At 44.8% G+C, this 17,372-nt stretch overlaps 1 protein-coding gene across 3 annotated transcripts in view; it reads left to right on the top strand.

Annotated features, from left to right (window-relative positions):
- The window catches only part of LOC121283840 (glypican-5-like), a 1,341,390-nt gene that overhangs the window by 332,171 nt on the left and 991,847 nt on the right, over positions 1 to 17,372 (top strand). For all 3 annotated transcript variants that reach the window (XM_041198623.1, XM_041198622.1, XM_041198621.1), the window contains one exon: positions 15,971 to 16,665. In XM_041198623.1, coding sequence (XP_041054557.1) covers positions 15,971 to 16,665 — 695 coding nt within the window. The remainder of the gene's footprint in view (positions 1 to 15,970; positions 16,666 to 17,372) is intronic.

The following is a 17,372-nucleotide window of genomic DNA, read 5'->3' as shown; positions in this document are numbered from 1 at the left end:
GACAATGGCAGGAACTTGGTGACTGACGGGGAGTTTGGCCGCATTCACAAATGTTAGCAGCACTATCTTTGTCTTTACTCGGTAATGATGCATCTGGAAAAACAAGCTTGAAAAAAATATGGGAGGGGCTTCAAAGCATGTGTAAGGAGCTCAGGACTATCCTTTTGGGCCGAGTGAAGGGGTACCCTATTAACTGTTTGCTGAATCAATGGAGAACAAGGCTCAGCTGAGTACTGTTTTCGAGGGTCAAATGCCCATTGAAGGAGCATTGCTCCTTGAATAATGGTGCGCATTCATGCAATAATCCGACACCTTCCTGGAGAGGAGACAGACTGACCTGCGAGGGACACCTCTATTTGGGCAGCAGATAAATAAGAGGGCGAGGCTCAGGACCTTTACTCACCTTCCAGGAGTGGAGACACCTGCACCTGTGCAGGACACCTCTACTCGAGCAATAGATAAATAGAGGGTGAGGCTCAGGGCCTTCACTCACCGTCTGTGAGCGGAGGCAGCCGGATCTGCGAGGGACACCTCTACTCGGGCAGTGGGCTGAGTTTGATGAAAATAATCCGGAAGTGACGTCACAGGAAAACTGTAAATTCATCAGTTGGTGAGAAGCTGCTGTTAGAAAGCTTAAAACAAGAAAAATGTATCATTTATAAAGAAGTATCTACTTAGATTTCAGTAAGGAACACTAGCGATTGGGAAGTAAAGTTAAATCAAGTCAAAGTGAAATAAAGTAATAAGGTAAACCAAAGTAAGATAAAGTTAGCATAAGTGTAATAAAGTTAAGTTACTAGTAACTTATCCTACTTATTCTACTTACTCTAAGTGTAATAAATAGATTTTAGAGTTACGGGATGGCAGGTCAGTTCAGCCAAGTGGAGTGTACATCCTGTAGTTTGTGTGAAGTTCTGGACACACCATGTGCCCCTAACAAACACAACCAGCTGCAGAAGCTTGAGCTGCGGCTTTCGGAGCTTGAGCGGCGGCCGGAGCCACTGTTGTGCATTGCGAGGCAGAGGACTGTATTAGGGAGGTGGTCACACCACAGGTCAGAAGCGTACAGCCAGAGAGGGAATGGGTGACCTCCAGGCAGTCGAAGAGAACCAGGCAGGTAGTGCAGGAGGCCCCTGAGTTTATTCTGTTTGCTAATTGGTTTTCCATTTTGGATGTTGATGAGGATGATGGTTCCTCAGGGGAGTGTAGCCAGAGCCAAGCCTTTGGCACCACAGGCAGCTCAGCTGTACGAAGGCAGGAATAAAACTGGAAGGTCAATAGTGATAGGGGATTCCATAGTTAGGGGATCAGACAGGCATTTCTGCAGCAGTAAACGTGACTCCAGAATGGTGTGGTGCCTCCCTGGGACCAGGGTCGAGGATGTCAGGGAGCGGCTGTTGGTCAACCTTCGGGGGAAGAGGGATCAGCCAGTTGTCGTGGTCCACATTGTACCAGCGACATAGGTAGGAAGAGGGATGAGATCCTGAAAGCACATTTCAGGGAGTTAGGAAGGAAATTAAAAAGCAGGACATCAAGAGCAGTAATCTTAATATACTCCCAGTGCCACATGCTAGTGAACATAGGAATAGGAAGATTGATCAATTAAATACGTGTCTAGAGAACTGGTATAGGAGGGAGGGCATCACAGTTCTGAGGCATTGGAACTGGTTCTGGGGCAGATGGGACCTGTACAAGCTGGACAGGTTACATCTTAACAGGACTGGGACTGATATACTCGAAGGGAGATTTGCTAATGCTGTTGGAGTGGGTTTAGAGTAGCTTCTCAGGGGTGTGGGAGCCTGAGGGGTAGCCCAAACTGAAAGAAAGTAAAGTTGGTTACAGGAAGTAATAGTGAGACTAGAAGGCAGGAGAAACAACGCAGAACATTGAGTATGCTTAGAATGCAGAATGATGTCAAAAAGACAAAGTTAAGGGCACTCTACCTCAATGCGTGCAGCATTCACAATAAGGTAGATGATCTAAAGTCACAAATAGAGGTGATTGGATATGATATAATTGCCATTACAGAAACATGGCTGCATGGTGACCAAGACTGGGAACTAAATATTCAAGGATATTCAACGTTTAGGAAGGGCAGACAAGAAGGGAAAGGAGGTGGAGTTGTGCTGATAGTAAGAGATGAAATCAATGCATTAGTAAGGGAGGATCTCAGATTGGAAGAACAATGTGTGGTATCTGTTTGGGTGGCAAAGAGCAGCAGATATTGGTTGGAGTTGTTTATAGGCCCACCAAACAGTAGTGGTAACGTGGGGCATTTTATTAATCAGGAGATGAGAGAAGCATGCAGCATTTGCAACACAGTAATCATCGGTGACTTCAATCTACTAGGTAAACCATTTGAGCACTAATGCTGTGGAAGTCAAGTTTCTGGAGTGTGTTAGGGATAGTTTTCTAGTGCAGTATGTCAAGGAGCCGACTAGAGGACTGGCTTTTTTAGATCTAGTATGTAATGAAAAAGGACTAATTAATAATCTTGCTGTAAAAGAACCTTTTGGGATTAGTGCCCACAATATGATACAATTTTACATTATGTTTGAAAGTGATGTAGCTCACCCTGAAGCAAGGGTGTTAAAGTTGAATAAAGGAAATTATGAAGGCATGAGGGACAAGTTGGCTGGGGTGGATTGGGAAAATACATTAAAAGGTATCACTGTATATAGGCAATGGATAGTCTTCAAAGAACTATTACATAGCTTACATTCCTTCAAGGTGATCATTTTCCAAAATTCTATAGATTCTAGAATGGTTCCTGAAGATTGGAAGGTAGCAAATATCTCCCTACTATTTAAGAAGGGAGCGAGAGAGAAAAAGGAACTACAGACCTCTTAGCCTTATATCAATAGTAGGGAAAATGCTAGAATCTATTATAAAGAATGTGATAAATGGACACTTGGATAATCATGATCTAATTGGGCATAGTCAGCATGAATTTGTGAATGGGGAATCATGTTTGACAAAATTGTTGGAGTTTTTTGAGGCTGTTACTAGCAAAATTGATAAAGGAGAGCAAATTGATAAATGGAAGGAGTATACTTCGATTTTCAGAAGGCTTTTGATAAAGACCCCCACAGGAGGTTGATTAGCAAAATAAAAGCACATGGGATAGTAGACAATATACTGGCATGGATTAAGGATTGGCTAACAGACAGAAAACAGAGAGTAGGAATAAACCGGGTCATTCCCACATTGGTATGCTGTGACCTACTAAGGATCAGTACTTGGGACCCAGCTGTTCACAATATATATCCATGATTTGGATGTGGGGATCAAATGTAATATTTCCAAGTTTGCAGTTGACACAAAGCTAGACAGGAATGTGGGTTGTGAGGAAGATGTAAAGCGGCTACAGGAGGATTTGGACAGAATTAGTGAGTGGGCAAGAACATGGCAGATGGAATATAATGTGGGAAAATATGAGGTTATCCACTTTGGTCGAAGGAACAGATGTATGGAGTATTTCCTAAATGGTGAGAGATTAGAAAGCGTAGATGTACAAAGGGAACTGGGTGTCCTTATCCATAAGTCACTGAAAGCTAACATGTAGGTGCAGCAGGCATTTAGGAAGGCTAATGGAATGTTATCACAAGAAGATTTGAATACAGGGGTAATGAAGTCTTGTTTCAAATGTATAGAAGTTTGGTTAGACTGCACCTGGAGTAGTGTGTGCCCTAACCTCAGAAATGATTTATTGCCGTAGAGTGAGTGCAACAATGGTCCATCAGACTTGTTCTGAGGATGGCAGGATTGTCTTATGAAGAGAGATTGGGCAAACTAGGCCTGTATTTTCTAGAGTTTCAAAGAATGAAAGGTGATCTCATTGAAACCTCCAAAGTACTTAAAGGAATAGACAGGGTAGATGCAGGTAACTGCCTGATTGGGCAGTCTAGAACCATTCTTGAACCAAAGGGGACACAATTTCAAAATAAAGGGGAAGGCACTTAAGACCGAGATGAGGAGAAATTTCTTTATTCAGAGGACTATGAATCTTTGGAATTTTCTACCTCAGAGGGTGGTGGAAACTCAGTCATTGAGTATATTTAAGGTGGATATTCATAGATTTCTGATTGCCAATAATATAATGGGTTATGGGGATAGTGTGAGAAAAAGGCATTGAAGTGTTCAATCAGCCATGATCGTATTGAATGGCAGAGTAGACTCAATGGACTGAATGGCCTTCTCCTGTTCCTGTGTTTCTAATGCACTAGGTTTTGAGGCTACATTTGAGTTAGTGTGATTAGCCATCTGTTTCTGTCAGAGGCCTATAAAAAGGGATGGATGATAATACAGTCAAGGGCCAAGGCTGTTGGACAGAAGATGCATGCATTCTCCAAGCCTCAGTATTCCCAGTTTAATGATCATGGCTTACAAGGCACAACGCCTAAAGTTATGACATTATTACAAGGGTATGATATCTGTGGGCAGGATCTTCCGGTCGGCAAGCGGGGGCAAGGCACGCTTGCCAATGTGTAAAATAACGCGTAAGATGATGTCAGGTGGAACTCCCGACGGCACCCTGCATCATTTCCATATTCAGGGGTGCAGCCGAGTCAGCTACACATCTGCCAACCTGTCAATGGTCTAGTGAGGCCATTGAAGAACTGATTAAGGTCGTTAATGGAACTGTCCGTCCCACTTAAGGTTGGCGGGCAGGCTGGGAGCCCTGGCGGGCTTCGGAAAAAACATGAAACCTCATGAGGGCATTTAAATTTTTAATAAAGGTTTCAATAAAGTTATGGACATGTCCCAGGTTGTGTGACATGTCACATGAGGGGACATCTCAGAGAAATTTTTCTATCATTTGTATTACAATTTTTAATGCAGAGTCGAACTCCCTGAGGCAACACTTGGCCTCAGGGAGATCTGTGTGCTCATTTACGCGCATGCGCGAAAGAGCGCACTCCTGGCTGAGGGAATCCCCCACCGCCTGCACAGGGAGCTTCCTGGCGGAAGTCACACTGAGCGGGCCTTAATTGGCCCACTCATGTAAAATGGCGGAGCACCCCTAATCGGGTCTGCCAATCGGAGGCGCGCTCACTCCTACACTTCCCCCCAATGGTGGGGGGAAAGTTTTCCGTATATGTTGAGTTTCTAGGCTCATAGAGGCAAACTGACAATTGCCTGATGGAGGGTTCTCACAACTGGCTATATTCACTCTGATCAAGACCCTCCTTATGAATAGACAGTCATGTCTGAAGGGAAGGATCAGCCACCTGCGGCCCTCCAGGATATGCTAGTTCCTCACAGACTTGGACCGCAGCTCCCCCTTCATCTACTCGCTGGAAAAAAGGCACGGCGTCTGTCAGTAGCTTCTTACGCTGCTGGCCGATGACAGATCCCTTGTTTTGGATCTGGAGGGCATCAGGGCCATTGCCAAAACCTACTACACTGCCCTATTCTCTCTGGATCCATCCAGCGAGGATGCTCGCAGAGTTTTTTGGGAGGACCTGTAGCAGGTCGGCCCGGAGGGCACCGGAAAGCTTGACTCCCCTATGAGTCTGGGGGAGCTGACTGGCGCCCTCGACAGTCTCTCAAGGGGCAAATCCCCAAGGCTGGACGGGCTGACCATGAAGTTCTTCAGGGCATTCTGGGATGTCCTGGGGAGGGACTTTGCGGGGGTCCTGGGAGAGAGTATTGCAACTGGGGAGATGCCCCTTTCGTGGCGCAGGCCATGATTACCCTGCTGCCTAAGAAGGGGGATCTCTGCCTCCTAAAAAAACTGGTGCATGGTCTCCCTCCTCAGCATGAATTATAAAATCTTTGCCAGGGCCATGTCTCCTCAGCTTGGCACTGTGCTGGACCACATAATCCACCCTGACCAGTCCAACACAGTCCCAGACGGTACCATTTTTGATAACATTAATCTGGTCCAGGCCATTATTCATTATTCCCAAAGGGCTGGTCTGTCGAGCGCTTTCCTGTCCTTTGATCAAGAGAAGGCGTTCGACAGGGTGGATCACGAATACTTATTTGGAACTCTGCGAGTATTCAGGCTCGGGACTCATTTTGTTGCCCGGATCCGACTTCTGTACACCGCCGCGGAATGTCTAGTGAAGGTTAACGGGTCCCTGACAGTGCCCCTTCGCTTTGGGAAAGGGGTACGTCAGGGCTGCCCCCTGTCTGGCCAGTTGTATTCTATTTGCGTGGAGCCTTTCCTGCTCCTCTTGCGGAGGAGGTTGTCGGGATTGGTCCTGCACGGGCCGGGCATCAGGGTGGTCCTTTTGGCTTACGCAGATGACGTGCAACTTATGTTTAGTCACCCGGCTGACCTGCGGAGGATGCACGATTGCCAGGAGTCTACTCTGCTGTGTCTTCTGCAAGGATCAACTGGGGTAAATGTTCTGGACTCTTGGTCGGCCCGTGGCAGATGGATCCCCTACCCAAGGAGCTCAGGCCTTTCACCTGGAGCAGGACCAGCCTCCTGTACCTGGGGGTCCATCTCTTCCTTGTTGAGGAATCCTGGCCGGTGAATTGGCAGGAACTGGGGACGAAAGTCATCGCTCGCCTGTGGCGCTGGACAGGACTGCTCCGAGTGCTGTCTTACTGGGATCGAGTTCTGGTCATAAACCAGCTGATCGCCGCCATGTTGTGGTACCGGCTGGTCACTTTGACCCCTCCCCCGGCCTTTGTCACGAAAATCCAGAGAATGCTCGTCGATTTCATCTGGGACAAAAGATTGCACTGGGTCGCTGCTGAGGTTCTGAGTCTCCCACTTAGGGAGGGCTGTCAGGCACTGGTGTGCCTTCGCACCCAGTTGGTGACTTTCCGCCTTCAGGCTCTGCAGTGATACCTTTACGTTGAGCCTCCTCCGAGATGGTGTGCCCTGGTGACGTATTTCTTCCGCCAGTTGCATGGCCTGAATTATGACATGCAACTCCTGTTTATAGAGCTGAGGGGGCTTCGTGGCTCCTTGCAGATGTTGCCCATCTTTTACCAGGACCTGATCAAAGTCTGGAACATGGTCGCCTCGCAACGCAGCTCTCCCCGGTCAGGAGTAGTAGCTATCGTCAGAGAGCCACTGCTCAGGAATCCGTCCCTCCGTCCTTTTCAGTGGCTGGCAGAGAGAAGGGCTGTGGCTGCAGGGGTGACCAGGATCGGGGATGTGCTAGGTGGCGGAGGAGTTGGCTGGATGCTTCCGCAGAAGTTGACGCGTCGTGCATCTGCGGGCGTCCGGCTCATGGCCGATGCCATTCAAAGTCTTAGGACGGTCGTGCTCAGCCCTGATGTTATTTTGGGTCATAATGTGGCCCAGGTGCGCAGTGGTCTTCCGTCTGAACGTTCCCCTGTTCAGACAGAATTCCACATTAGCCCCAAGCCCTCCCTCGGGAGCTGGTGCCCTGCAATATGAGCCGCCTCGGGGCAATGCCATCTATGTCCTTTAGCACGGCGCGGAGGATTTTCCTGAATGGGCTGCTGCTGCACACCCTTCACTTCCTTGCCCTCACCCACCGCCCAGACACACCCTGGCATGCCTTGTTGCTGTCCGTTGGCGGAGGTCCCCATTGGGAGGCCCTCTATTGAGGTTTCCTTCCATTTTCCATCGGGGACCTGGGGTGGAAGGTGTTGCATGCAGCTGTCCCCTATAATCTTCGAATGTGTCGATTCACGGATTCCCAAGACACCTGCCCTTTTTGCAGTCTTGTGGAGTCCGTGGACCATGCTTACATAGGGTGTTGTAGGCTGCACTCCCTTTTCAGTTATTTAAAAAACCTTTTATTACTGTTTTGTTTGCACTTCAGCCCCACACTCCTGATCTATGGACACCCAATGCGGAAGAGGGCCAGGAAGGAGGAGGACCTCCTCATGAACTTGCTCCTGGGTGTGGCCAAGTTGGCCATTAACAGGTCCAAGCAGCGGGCGATCAAGGGGGTCGTCCCACCCGACTGTTTGGCCCTCTTCCGTGGCTACATTGGCGGCCGGGTGTCCCTGGAGAGGGAGCACACGGTGTCTGCCGGCACTGTTGAGACCTGTGCCCGGTGGGCATTGCGGGGTCTGGGGTACTTTATCGACCCTGATATCACATTTTGATTTGATGTTTGTAAGTTTTCTTTAAACTTTGTCTTTGGTTTTACAGCTAACCTAACTTAGGGGCTGTGTTTACTTTATCCCTCATTTTGTTGATTTGGTTTATTAGGTTGGCTTTAAAAGAGCTCCAGGATGTGCTTCACCAGCAAGGGGTGACCTGGGGACCATGTCTTAACAGAGGCCAGGCCAAGAGCTTTACATTGACTTCCTAGCTTGGAGATAGAAGAAAACCAATCAAGGGAAAGCTAAAATGAATTCTCAAATCTATTCATTGACAGATTCAAAGAGGAGTGGAGAATGCAGGCAACCCTACCTTGTTCATAGTTCTAATTCGAATGAGGACAAGAAGGGCCTGTCACCCATTGGCACAGATTCAGGAGAAGTAGTGGAATGAGTAGCAAGAGAGAGAGAGAGGCCACATGAAATCAAAGATACTCCTGAAGAGGTGCAAATTCAGTGAAGACCAGAAGCACGACCACAGGCATGTAGGAGGTGCTGCTCATATATGGAGATGACTGAAAGGAAATGCCACAGAAGCTTTCATTTGTCCAGGGATGTGTTAGCTCACATTTTCCAACTTCTCCTTGAAGAACTGATGCTAAAAGGACTTGGAGGGCATCCCATGCCGGTGGTTTTGAAGGTAACCACCGCACTTAAATTTTTTGTCAGTGGGCCCTTCCAGGGTTCCACTGGGCACCTTCACGGAGTCTCCCAATCCGTGAAACACAAATGCATAAGGGAGGTGACAGATGGCCTTTTCAATAAAGCTCACCACTATGCCCAGTTCCTCATGAATGCCGTAAGCCAGGTTGCCAGAGCTGTTGGATTCACAGCGATGTGTGGTTTTCCACAAGTGCAGGGCACCATCGACTGCACACAGATGGCCTTGAAAGGTCCTTGGCAGCAGCAAGTTAGATTCATCAATTGAAAAGGATTTCACTCTCTGAATGTCCAAATAATTTGTGATCACAGAAAGCAAGTTCTGCATGTTTGTGCTAGGTACCCACAGAGCTCTCACCAATCTTACATCTTGGTGCACTCACAGGTGCCACCTATCTTTGAAGGACCTCAACGTTTAAGGACTGGCTCCTCAGAGCAAGGGGTACCCCAGGAGACCTGGCGTTTTCACCATCCACATAGTGCTGCTGAACAGAGATATAATGCTGCACATTTCCCCACCAAGTCCTTGATAGAGCAGCTGTTTGGCCTTCTGAAGATGCGTTTGCAATGTTTGGACCGGTCAGGCAGGGCTCTCTGATATTCACCACAGAGAGAGTCCAGGGTTACCATTGTTTTCTGCACCCTGCACAACCTAGCACAGCAAAGGGGGGATATGTTGCCTGAGGGAGACATGGAGGAGTGAGACGTTTCCTCCGACAATGAGGCCTTTGGAGGGAATGCATCTGACAAGGGAGAGGATACAGACAAGCCACATGAAGAGGCCATCGCACTGGAACAATGTGGCAGACATGCTCATAACGATCTGACAGCTACAAGATTTCAGGAGGATTAAATTGCAGACACAGTCTAACAAGCGTTAGTTTTTTTCACCTTTACTGCCTGGAAGGCCCCTTCATCTTCTGTCGCAGCACGAAATGCTCCCGAAAGTTCAATGTTCCCATAATGCTTATGGTAATATCAGTGCTTGCCTTCCACCATAATGATGGTATCATCCTTGGAAGGGATTAAACTGAGCAACCTTTACAACAATGGCCACTGTGGAACCTGAACAACAGGCCCTTCTCCCACGTCTTAGGCAACTCCACATAGTACAATACTTTCATACATGCCTCATCAAATCAGTGTGCATGGCAGCTTATAAGCGACTGGGCTTCCACATTACACAGTGATGAGCTCATGTCAGTCTGACATCTGCTCAATAAAGCCCGACCATACATATCACTCGGGCATTACTGGATGGATGGCTTGATGGAGAGGAGCACCATATATCCCATCACCAGCTCTCCTCAATGTTGAATGCTGAGGCATCATCTTGCTACTTCCCCCCAATATCCATTCACACATCATTGAAGCAGTAATCATTAACACCGAGTAAAGTTTTGAGGTTTGTTTGCATTACTCTCATCAAGAGTGATTCACCAGGCACCTTCGCCAACCATAGCCTGACAAGTCTTTCTGGCTTAGATGGCCTTTGTATCAGGGCGAAACCTTGAGCAGTCACTCTTGACACTGCAACCAATGATTAATTCTTTCCTGCATTGACTCAAGAGAGTTGCATTTGTATTGCATGAAGAGCATCAAAGGTCTCAAGCTGGTGCAGCTCACAACGCCATTCCAGTCTATATATCCTAAGTCAATGTGAGCCCAGTCATGTAATGAATTCCACATAGAGTTGAGTGCTGTGCCTTTACCCAAGGACCACTTAAAGCTTTGCTAAGCAGCCGAGCAGGTCCATATAAAGATTATGGGAAGTCAAGAAATGACTTTAGCAATATGAACCCACACCTTTTAAATGGAATACTCTAATCCCTCGTGCATTCAAGTCTAAGGTGCCTGATGTATCCTTACTTGGCTAGTTCAGCATCATGCATGCAGAGAATGAGAATTTAACAAGGAGGGGATTCAGCCTTAAACGCCGACACTACATCTTCCTGCACAAAGGCATGTAGCTCTCTGAGCTTCGAAGGCTGACATTAAAGTTCTCAAAAACAGTTTCTCACACAATATATGTCATTCTGAACAACACATTAGACATAAAAATTTAATGTAAGTTGCGACAATTACTCATGCCATCCTCATGAACAGACATCAGCGCAAGAGCAACAGTAAAATCTAAAGCCTCGATGAGCCTGAGGCCAAAGCATGGTTACCTGCTGGTGTTTTGGCCAGACAGCACAGTCACAAATGATGTGCATTTTCTGATGTTGCTAATGTGACATTGTAGATTATTCACTCAGATGAAAATGTGCGAATTTGTGCAAATGAATATCCTGATGGAATTACATTGGGGGGCAACATTCTGGACCCTTAAATCACTGCAATACTTTAAAGCAAATCGAATAAAAATGGAACCCATGGCATTTGGAGCTGGATAGAGTCAACATATATTTACAAAAAAGATAACTGCATACAATGAGTGAACACTCGTGCCACCAGCGTGCATTCAATGATTTTCAATTTTTCTAACCCTACTGCTATGTCCAGGTGCAGTCTCGAATTCCACAGCTGAGTTAGAGGCAGCCTGCTGACTGCTATGCCCTGTTGTCTGATATGACTTTGGCGGGCGTCCTCTGGTGGCCCAAGGTCTTGACACCTCTGGCTTGTTAAGAGTCTCCTGCTGGGGTTAATGTGCACCCTCCTCAGCCTGACCTGCCGGAGTTGATGGGGTGATTGGCAGAGAGGAGTTGGAGCAGCAGGTCATCCTTGAAGTGTCCTAGATGGTTGCTCCTGGGTGCCTGGCTGGCACTCCTCCTTCATTTGGGTAGCGGATAGCCGCTCCTCAATTGCTTGTGTACTAGGGGGCACCTGAAGGAAGGTCGTGGTGCCTGGTCTCCCCTGCCTAGCCTCTGCCGAAATGCACCCATGGACAGAGTGACGGTGTGCAAATCCAGAAGCTGCTGGACCTGGGTCTCCAAGGCAGCTGCCACCCTTTCAATGGAGATTTCAATGCGCTCGCATGCCAGAGCCATGATTGCAGACAGAATATGGACAAACTCCTCCATCCTTCAGTCCAGTCTGCGGACAACCTCTGATGTTTTCCTGCTTGTCTGCAATTCCAACAAGTCTGTTAGGGCTGAGTCCCCGCTGCTGTCCCCACTACTATGAGCAGGCCAATTTCGAAAAATTTCACCCATAGTTTTCAATATGATATTGTGCTTTTATTGAGGGTGGGATCTTTTTTTGACACCTTGGTGCAATATAGCTCAATATTTCTCAAAGTGTCTTATCTTATTTTACATTCTATATTTTATTTCAAAAGAATTCACATTGAAAGACATTGACTAGTAAGAAACAAAATGACTGCCTGTATAACGTAAATGCAAATTTGAGCAAATAATCTTACACCCTAACACAATGAACTGATTGCTGCACTTTCAGTTCAGAATGATATTGTAGTGCCGTCAGCCTAATTATACCTTTGATGAATAAACAGATACATGACTAATGGTAAACATCAAAGTTTGTGTCAGGGGCATTTATGTTCAATAGAATAGGAGACAGCTTCCTGAATATGCTGTCAGGACATGCTAACATTCAGATAGTGTCATAAGAAAATGATGAACTCTGCAGTGCCTTTCTTGGTGTCGCTGGAATTCAACATTAAATTCCTGTTCCAGTCAACCTCTAACCGAGTAATCACAATAGTGAATGGCATAATTATCAAAGTAAACTAAATCTATGATAACACTTTCTTGATGAGTTTGTTGAAAGATTAAGCAATGCAGCTGAACCCTTGAGTTCAAATTGTGACTGTAACAGACTTCTGCTTCATTATAGCCACTGGATGAACCCAAAAGTGAACTTGCAATAATGGCTGATAGAAAATGTATGTTTGTAGACATACGTAGAGAAGGTTGTATGAAAAATATGTGTGGCTTCCTTCATGGACTTCATCTGTTAATCTGCCCTTACGAAGGCCCCAACTTGACTGCAAGTAGTGAGTTCTGACATGCAATTAGACATCAAAAGGTCACGGCAGGTTCACTGCTGCACAGTGAACTGTAAAGCTGGCTGCACAAGGTACCAGAGTACTAACAAAATATGTTTGATGTTGTAAGAAGGGTCAAGGCTAATGTTTACAAAACCTCAGCCAGTTATTTGAGATTAGATTATTGCTATTTAAAACAATAATGGATTTTACGAATAGCCCTGCATGGTAAGATAAATTAAGCACAGGCAATTGTCTGCACTTAATGGTTCATCACATGTTCATACTTCCATACTCATTGTTAATATTGTTATGTAATGTCTTTGGGCTTGCAACTTTATGTTTTAAAATAAAACTTATATTTTCTTCCAGTTCCATTTTCAGGACAGCACCATGACATAAAAGGGTATTTATTTATGCACCAAACATGCTTTGGAACTGGTTAAGTTCAACTTGCAATGAAGTTTATGTCCAAGAGAATTTTGAAACATTCACCTAATAGCATAAATTTCAGGGCACAATTTCAGAATTTGTGGGTGATACGAGACTTGAAAAGAGTGTGAATTCTGAAGAGGATAGTGCAGAACTTCAAAAGGACATAGACAAGTTGGTGGAATAGGTGGACAAGTGGTAGATTAATTTCAATGCAGAGAAGTGTGACGTAATTCATTTTGGTAGGAAGAACACGGAGAAATAACATAAAATAAAGGGTCCAATTCTAAAGGGGTTGCAGGAGCAGAGACACCTGGGTGTATATTTGCATAAGTTATTGAGGGTGGCAGGACAGGTTGAGAGAGCAACCTGATAAAACATACAGTATCCTAGATACAGTATCTTAGGCTTTAATAGTAGGAACATAGAGTACAAGAGCAAGGAGGTTATGTTAAACTAATATAAAACACTGGTTCAGCCTCAACTGGAGTATTGTATCCAATTCTGCGCACCACACTTTAGGGAAAATGTGAAAGCATTAAGAGAGAGTGTAGAAAAGATTCACGAGAATGGATCCAGGGATGAAGAACTTCAGTTGTGTAAATAGACTGGAGAAGTTGGGACTGTTTCCTTGGAGAAGAGAAGATTGAGAGGAGATTTGATAGATGTGTTCAAAATCATGAAGGGTCTGGATAGCGTATATAGGGAAAAACTGATCCCAATGGTGGAAAGATCAAGGATGAGAGGGCACAGATTTAAATAATTGGTAAAAGAAGCAATGGAGTTGTGAGGAGAAACTTTTTCACACAGCGAGTGTTTAAGATCTGGAATGCAATGCCTGAGAGTGTGTTGGAGGTAGATGCAGTCGAGGAAGAGAGAATTGGACTGCGATCTCAAAAGGAAGAATGTTCAGGGCTACAGGGAGAAGGCAGGGGAATGGAATTAGGTGAATTGTTCATTCGGAGAGCCGATGCAGACACAATGGTTTGAGTATTCTGCTTCTTTGCCGTACAATTCTATAATTCTGTGAATTTAATGTGTATTAATTTCCAATATAACATTTAAACTTTTTGTTAAGTATAATTTTTTTCTTCATTCATGGGATGTGAGCCTCGCTGGCAAGACCACCATTTATTGCCCATCCCTAATTGCCCTTGAGGTGGTGGTGTGAGCTGCCCTCTTGAACTGCTGCAGTCCATATGCTGTAGCTACACTCACAGTACTGTTGGGCTGGGATTTTGACCCAGTGACAGTGAAAGAATGGAAATATAGCTTCAAGTTAGAATGATATGTGACTTGGAGGAGAACTTGCAGAAGATGGTGTTCCCATCTGTCTGCTGCCCTTATTGTTCCAGGCTGTAGAGGTTCCAAGTGTAGACATTGCCTTTGAAGGAGCTTTGGCACATTGCTTCAGTGCATCTTGTAGATGGTACATACTGCTACCACTGTGCCAGTGGTGAAGGGAGTGTATTTAAGGAGGTGGATGGGGTGACAATCAAGTCGGCTGCATTGCCCTGGATGAAGGTGAGCTCCTTGAGTGTTGTTGGAGCTGCACTTATCCATGCAAGTGGAAAGTATTATATTAAACTCCTAACTTGTGCCTTGTGGATCGTAGACAGTCTTTGGGGAGTCAGGAGGTGAGTTACTCACCACAGGATTCCTAGCCTTTGACCTGCTCTTATAGCCGCAATATTTATATGGCTGGCCTAATTAATTTCTGATCTGTGGTATTCCCTAAGATGTCCTTTGCACTGACATGCTGGACTCCCCTATCATTGAGGTTGGGGATGTTCATGGAACCTCTTCCTCCAGTTAGTTGTTTAATTGCCCACTACCTTTTGCGACAGGTTATGGTCGGACTACCGAACTTTTATCTGATTTGTTGGTTTTGGGATCAATTAGCTCTGTCTACAGCATGCTTCTTCTGCTGTTTGGCATGTATGTCGTCTTGTATTGTAGTTTCACAATTTGGCATCTAATGTTTTTTTTTACCCGTGCTTAGTGTTGCTTCTGGGATGTTATCTGCATTTCTCAGAGTTGGTTTCCTGTCTTGATAGGGTTGCCAACTGTGATTAAATATATTCCTGGATCTTTCTTTGCAAGACTTGTCCCCATGTTTCAGCCATTAGTCAGCCACCATATCCATCCTTGTGCCATACTGCCTTCCTACGCCAATTGGAAAGGAAAAAGACTCATTATCAAATTTGATGATGCTTGACTGTCAGCCAAACAGCCTTTTTTCCCCATTTTCAATATTTTTATATTTGATAAAGAGAAATGTTCAAAGAAAATGACAAAAAAACCATTTTCTTAAATGTCTCAATGATTTTTCTCCAAGATTGCAACACAGAAGTGTTCTGGAGTTTGATCTTCAATTTCGGGAAACTCCAGGCCAATCCTGGAGGGTTGGCAACCCTATGTCTTGTTGGTAGTGGTAAAGTGAGGGATATACCAAACCTGTGAGGTTTGCATATTTCTTACAGGCTGAATACGATTCTGCTGCTTATGGTCACAGCACTTCACAGATATCTAGTTTAGAGTTGCTAGATCTGCTCTGAATCTATCGCATTTAGCACAGCGGTAGTGCCGTGCAACATGATGGAGAATGTCCACAGTGTGTTTGAAAGGGAATACGAAAAAGCAAATCTATAAGGAATGCCAGCTGGAATTTGGATTCCAGACTGTGCCCTATTGAATCATATTCTAGCCTCCACTGAGTTTGGAAAAGCTATTTTAAGATGGCTTTGAATCCAACTTGTCAGCTGTTATCCAATTAGAACACTTTTGCAAAGCATGGAGGAAGGATAAAAATGAATCACCTCTATATTGTCAGATTGTGAAATTATCAGAGCTGAATGATTTAACTGTTTATCTATTTTATTGCAGAGACGTTTCAGAATATCATTCACCATGCCGAGAACAACACAAAGATGCTGTTCAGAACGACCTACCGGAACATGGCCTTTCAGACAGCTGCACCAATTCGAGAACTCTTTACTGATGTTGCACTCTTCGTTTTTGGATCGGAGATAAATGTTGATGAATTTATAAATAGATTTTTTGATAGTCTCTTTCCATTGGTCTATAATCATCTAATCAATCCTGCCCTTACTGACATCTCCCCGGACTTTGCAGAATGTGTACGGATGGCAAGGAAGGACCTAAATCCATTTGGTCATCTTCCAAAATTAATAACAACTCAAATGGCGAAATCTCTAATGGCTAGTCATATGTTCCTGCAGGCCTTAAATTTAGGAATTGAAGTTATTAACACAACTGATCACTTGCAGTACACAAAGGAATGCAGCAGAGCTCTGCTAAAGATGCAGTTCTGTTCCCATTGCCATGGCTTGACTAATCGTAAACCATGCATGGGCTATTGCCTGAATGTGATGAGAGGATGCCTTGCTAATATGGCAGAAATTGACCTACACTGGCGGGAATACATCAGATCACTGGAGGAACTGTCAAATGGAATACAGGGAGCTTATGATATAGAACAAGTTTTGCTGAATCTCCATTCATCAGTGAATGATGCGATTATGAATGCACAAATCAATGGGCCTAAATTGTCAGCAATGGTGAGTCTTTGCAATAAGTTTTCAATTTTATCTGTGCACCAAAACAGACAACATAGCTCTTTGTTCTATGGTTAAACAGAATATGTATAAAATTACTTATATTGTACAGCTACATCGCAAACAACCCTCAGATCAACCTTTTCTTTAGTTTCAGTACTGTCTTAAATACAGAAGAGACTAAAAACATCAAAAAATTTGCTTGTAGAGAAATTCAGTTCTGTTCTTTCAGTTCTCTTCTCTATGTCCCTCTGTCTCTCAGTTTGTATGTCTCTTTCTGCAACCTTCTCTCTATCTGTATTTGTGTGTATATGTACCTTTGTTTTTCCACTTCTCTCTCATTCTCAGCAATTCTCCTCCAGTTCCATCTCTCAAAGCATTCATAATGAAAGATAGTTAGGTTCAGGAATCCCACTCATCAAGGTCATAGGTGGCTGGTGTGGGTAGTATTGATACTATTGGATTTGCAAATGCTGTTTGATATTCATGTGTAATATGGGAGTAAGCAAAACTTCTCATTGAGGCTGTGTACACACTGTGACAGAGTGCAGAAAATTGAAGTCTTAATTTACCCATTAGGGCTTTCTCATTTTGAGGAGTATTGAATTCCTTTATGCAAAATATTCATATAACGTAACATCAATTACTCTTAAAGCTAAATTGGGACTTAGAACTTCAACAGAACACTGAATGTTTTATGAAAGAATGAG

This window comes from Carcharodon carcharias, chromosome 11 (genome assembly GCF_017639515.1).
Source record: "Carcharodon carcharias isolate sCarCar2 chromosome 11, sCarCar2.pri, whole genome shotgun sequence".
In the NCBI taxonomy this organism is placed as follows: Eukaryota; Metazoa; Chordata; class Chondrichthyes; order Lamniformes; family Lamnidae; genus Carcharodon; species Carcharodon carcharias.
The sequence above is the reverse complement of the archived record's forward strand: the minus strand, read 5'-3'. Positions and strand labels throughout refer to the sequence as shown.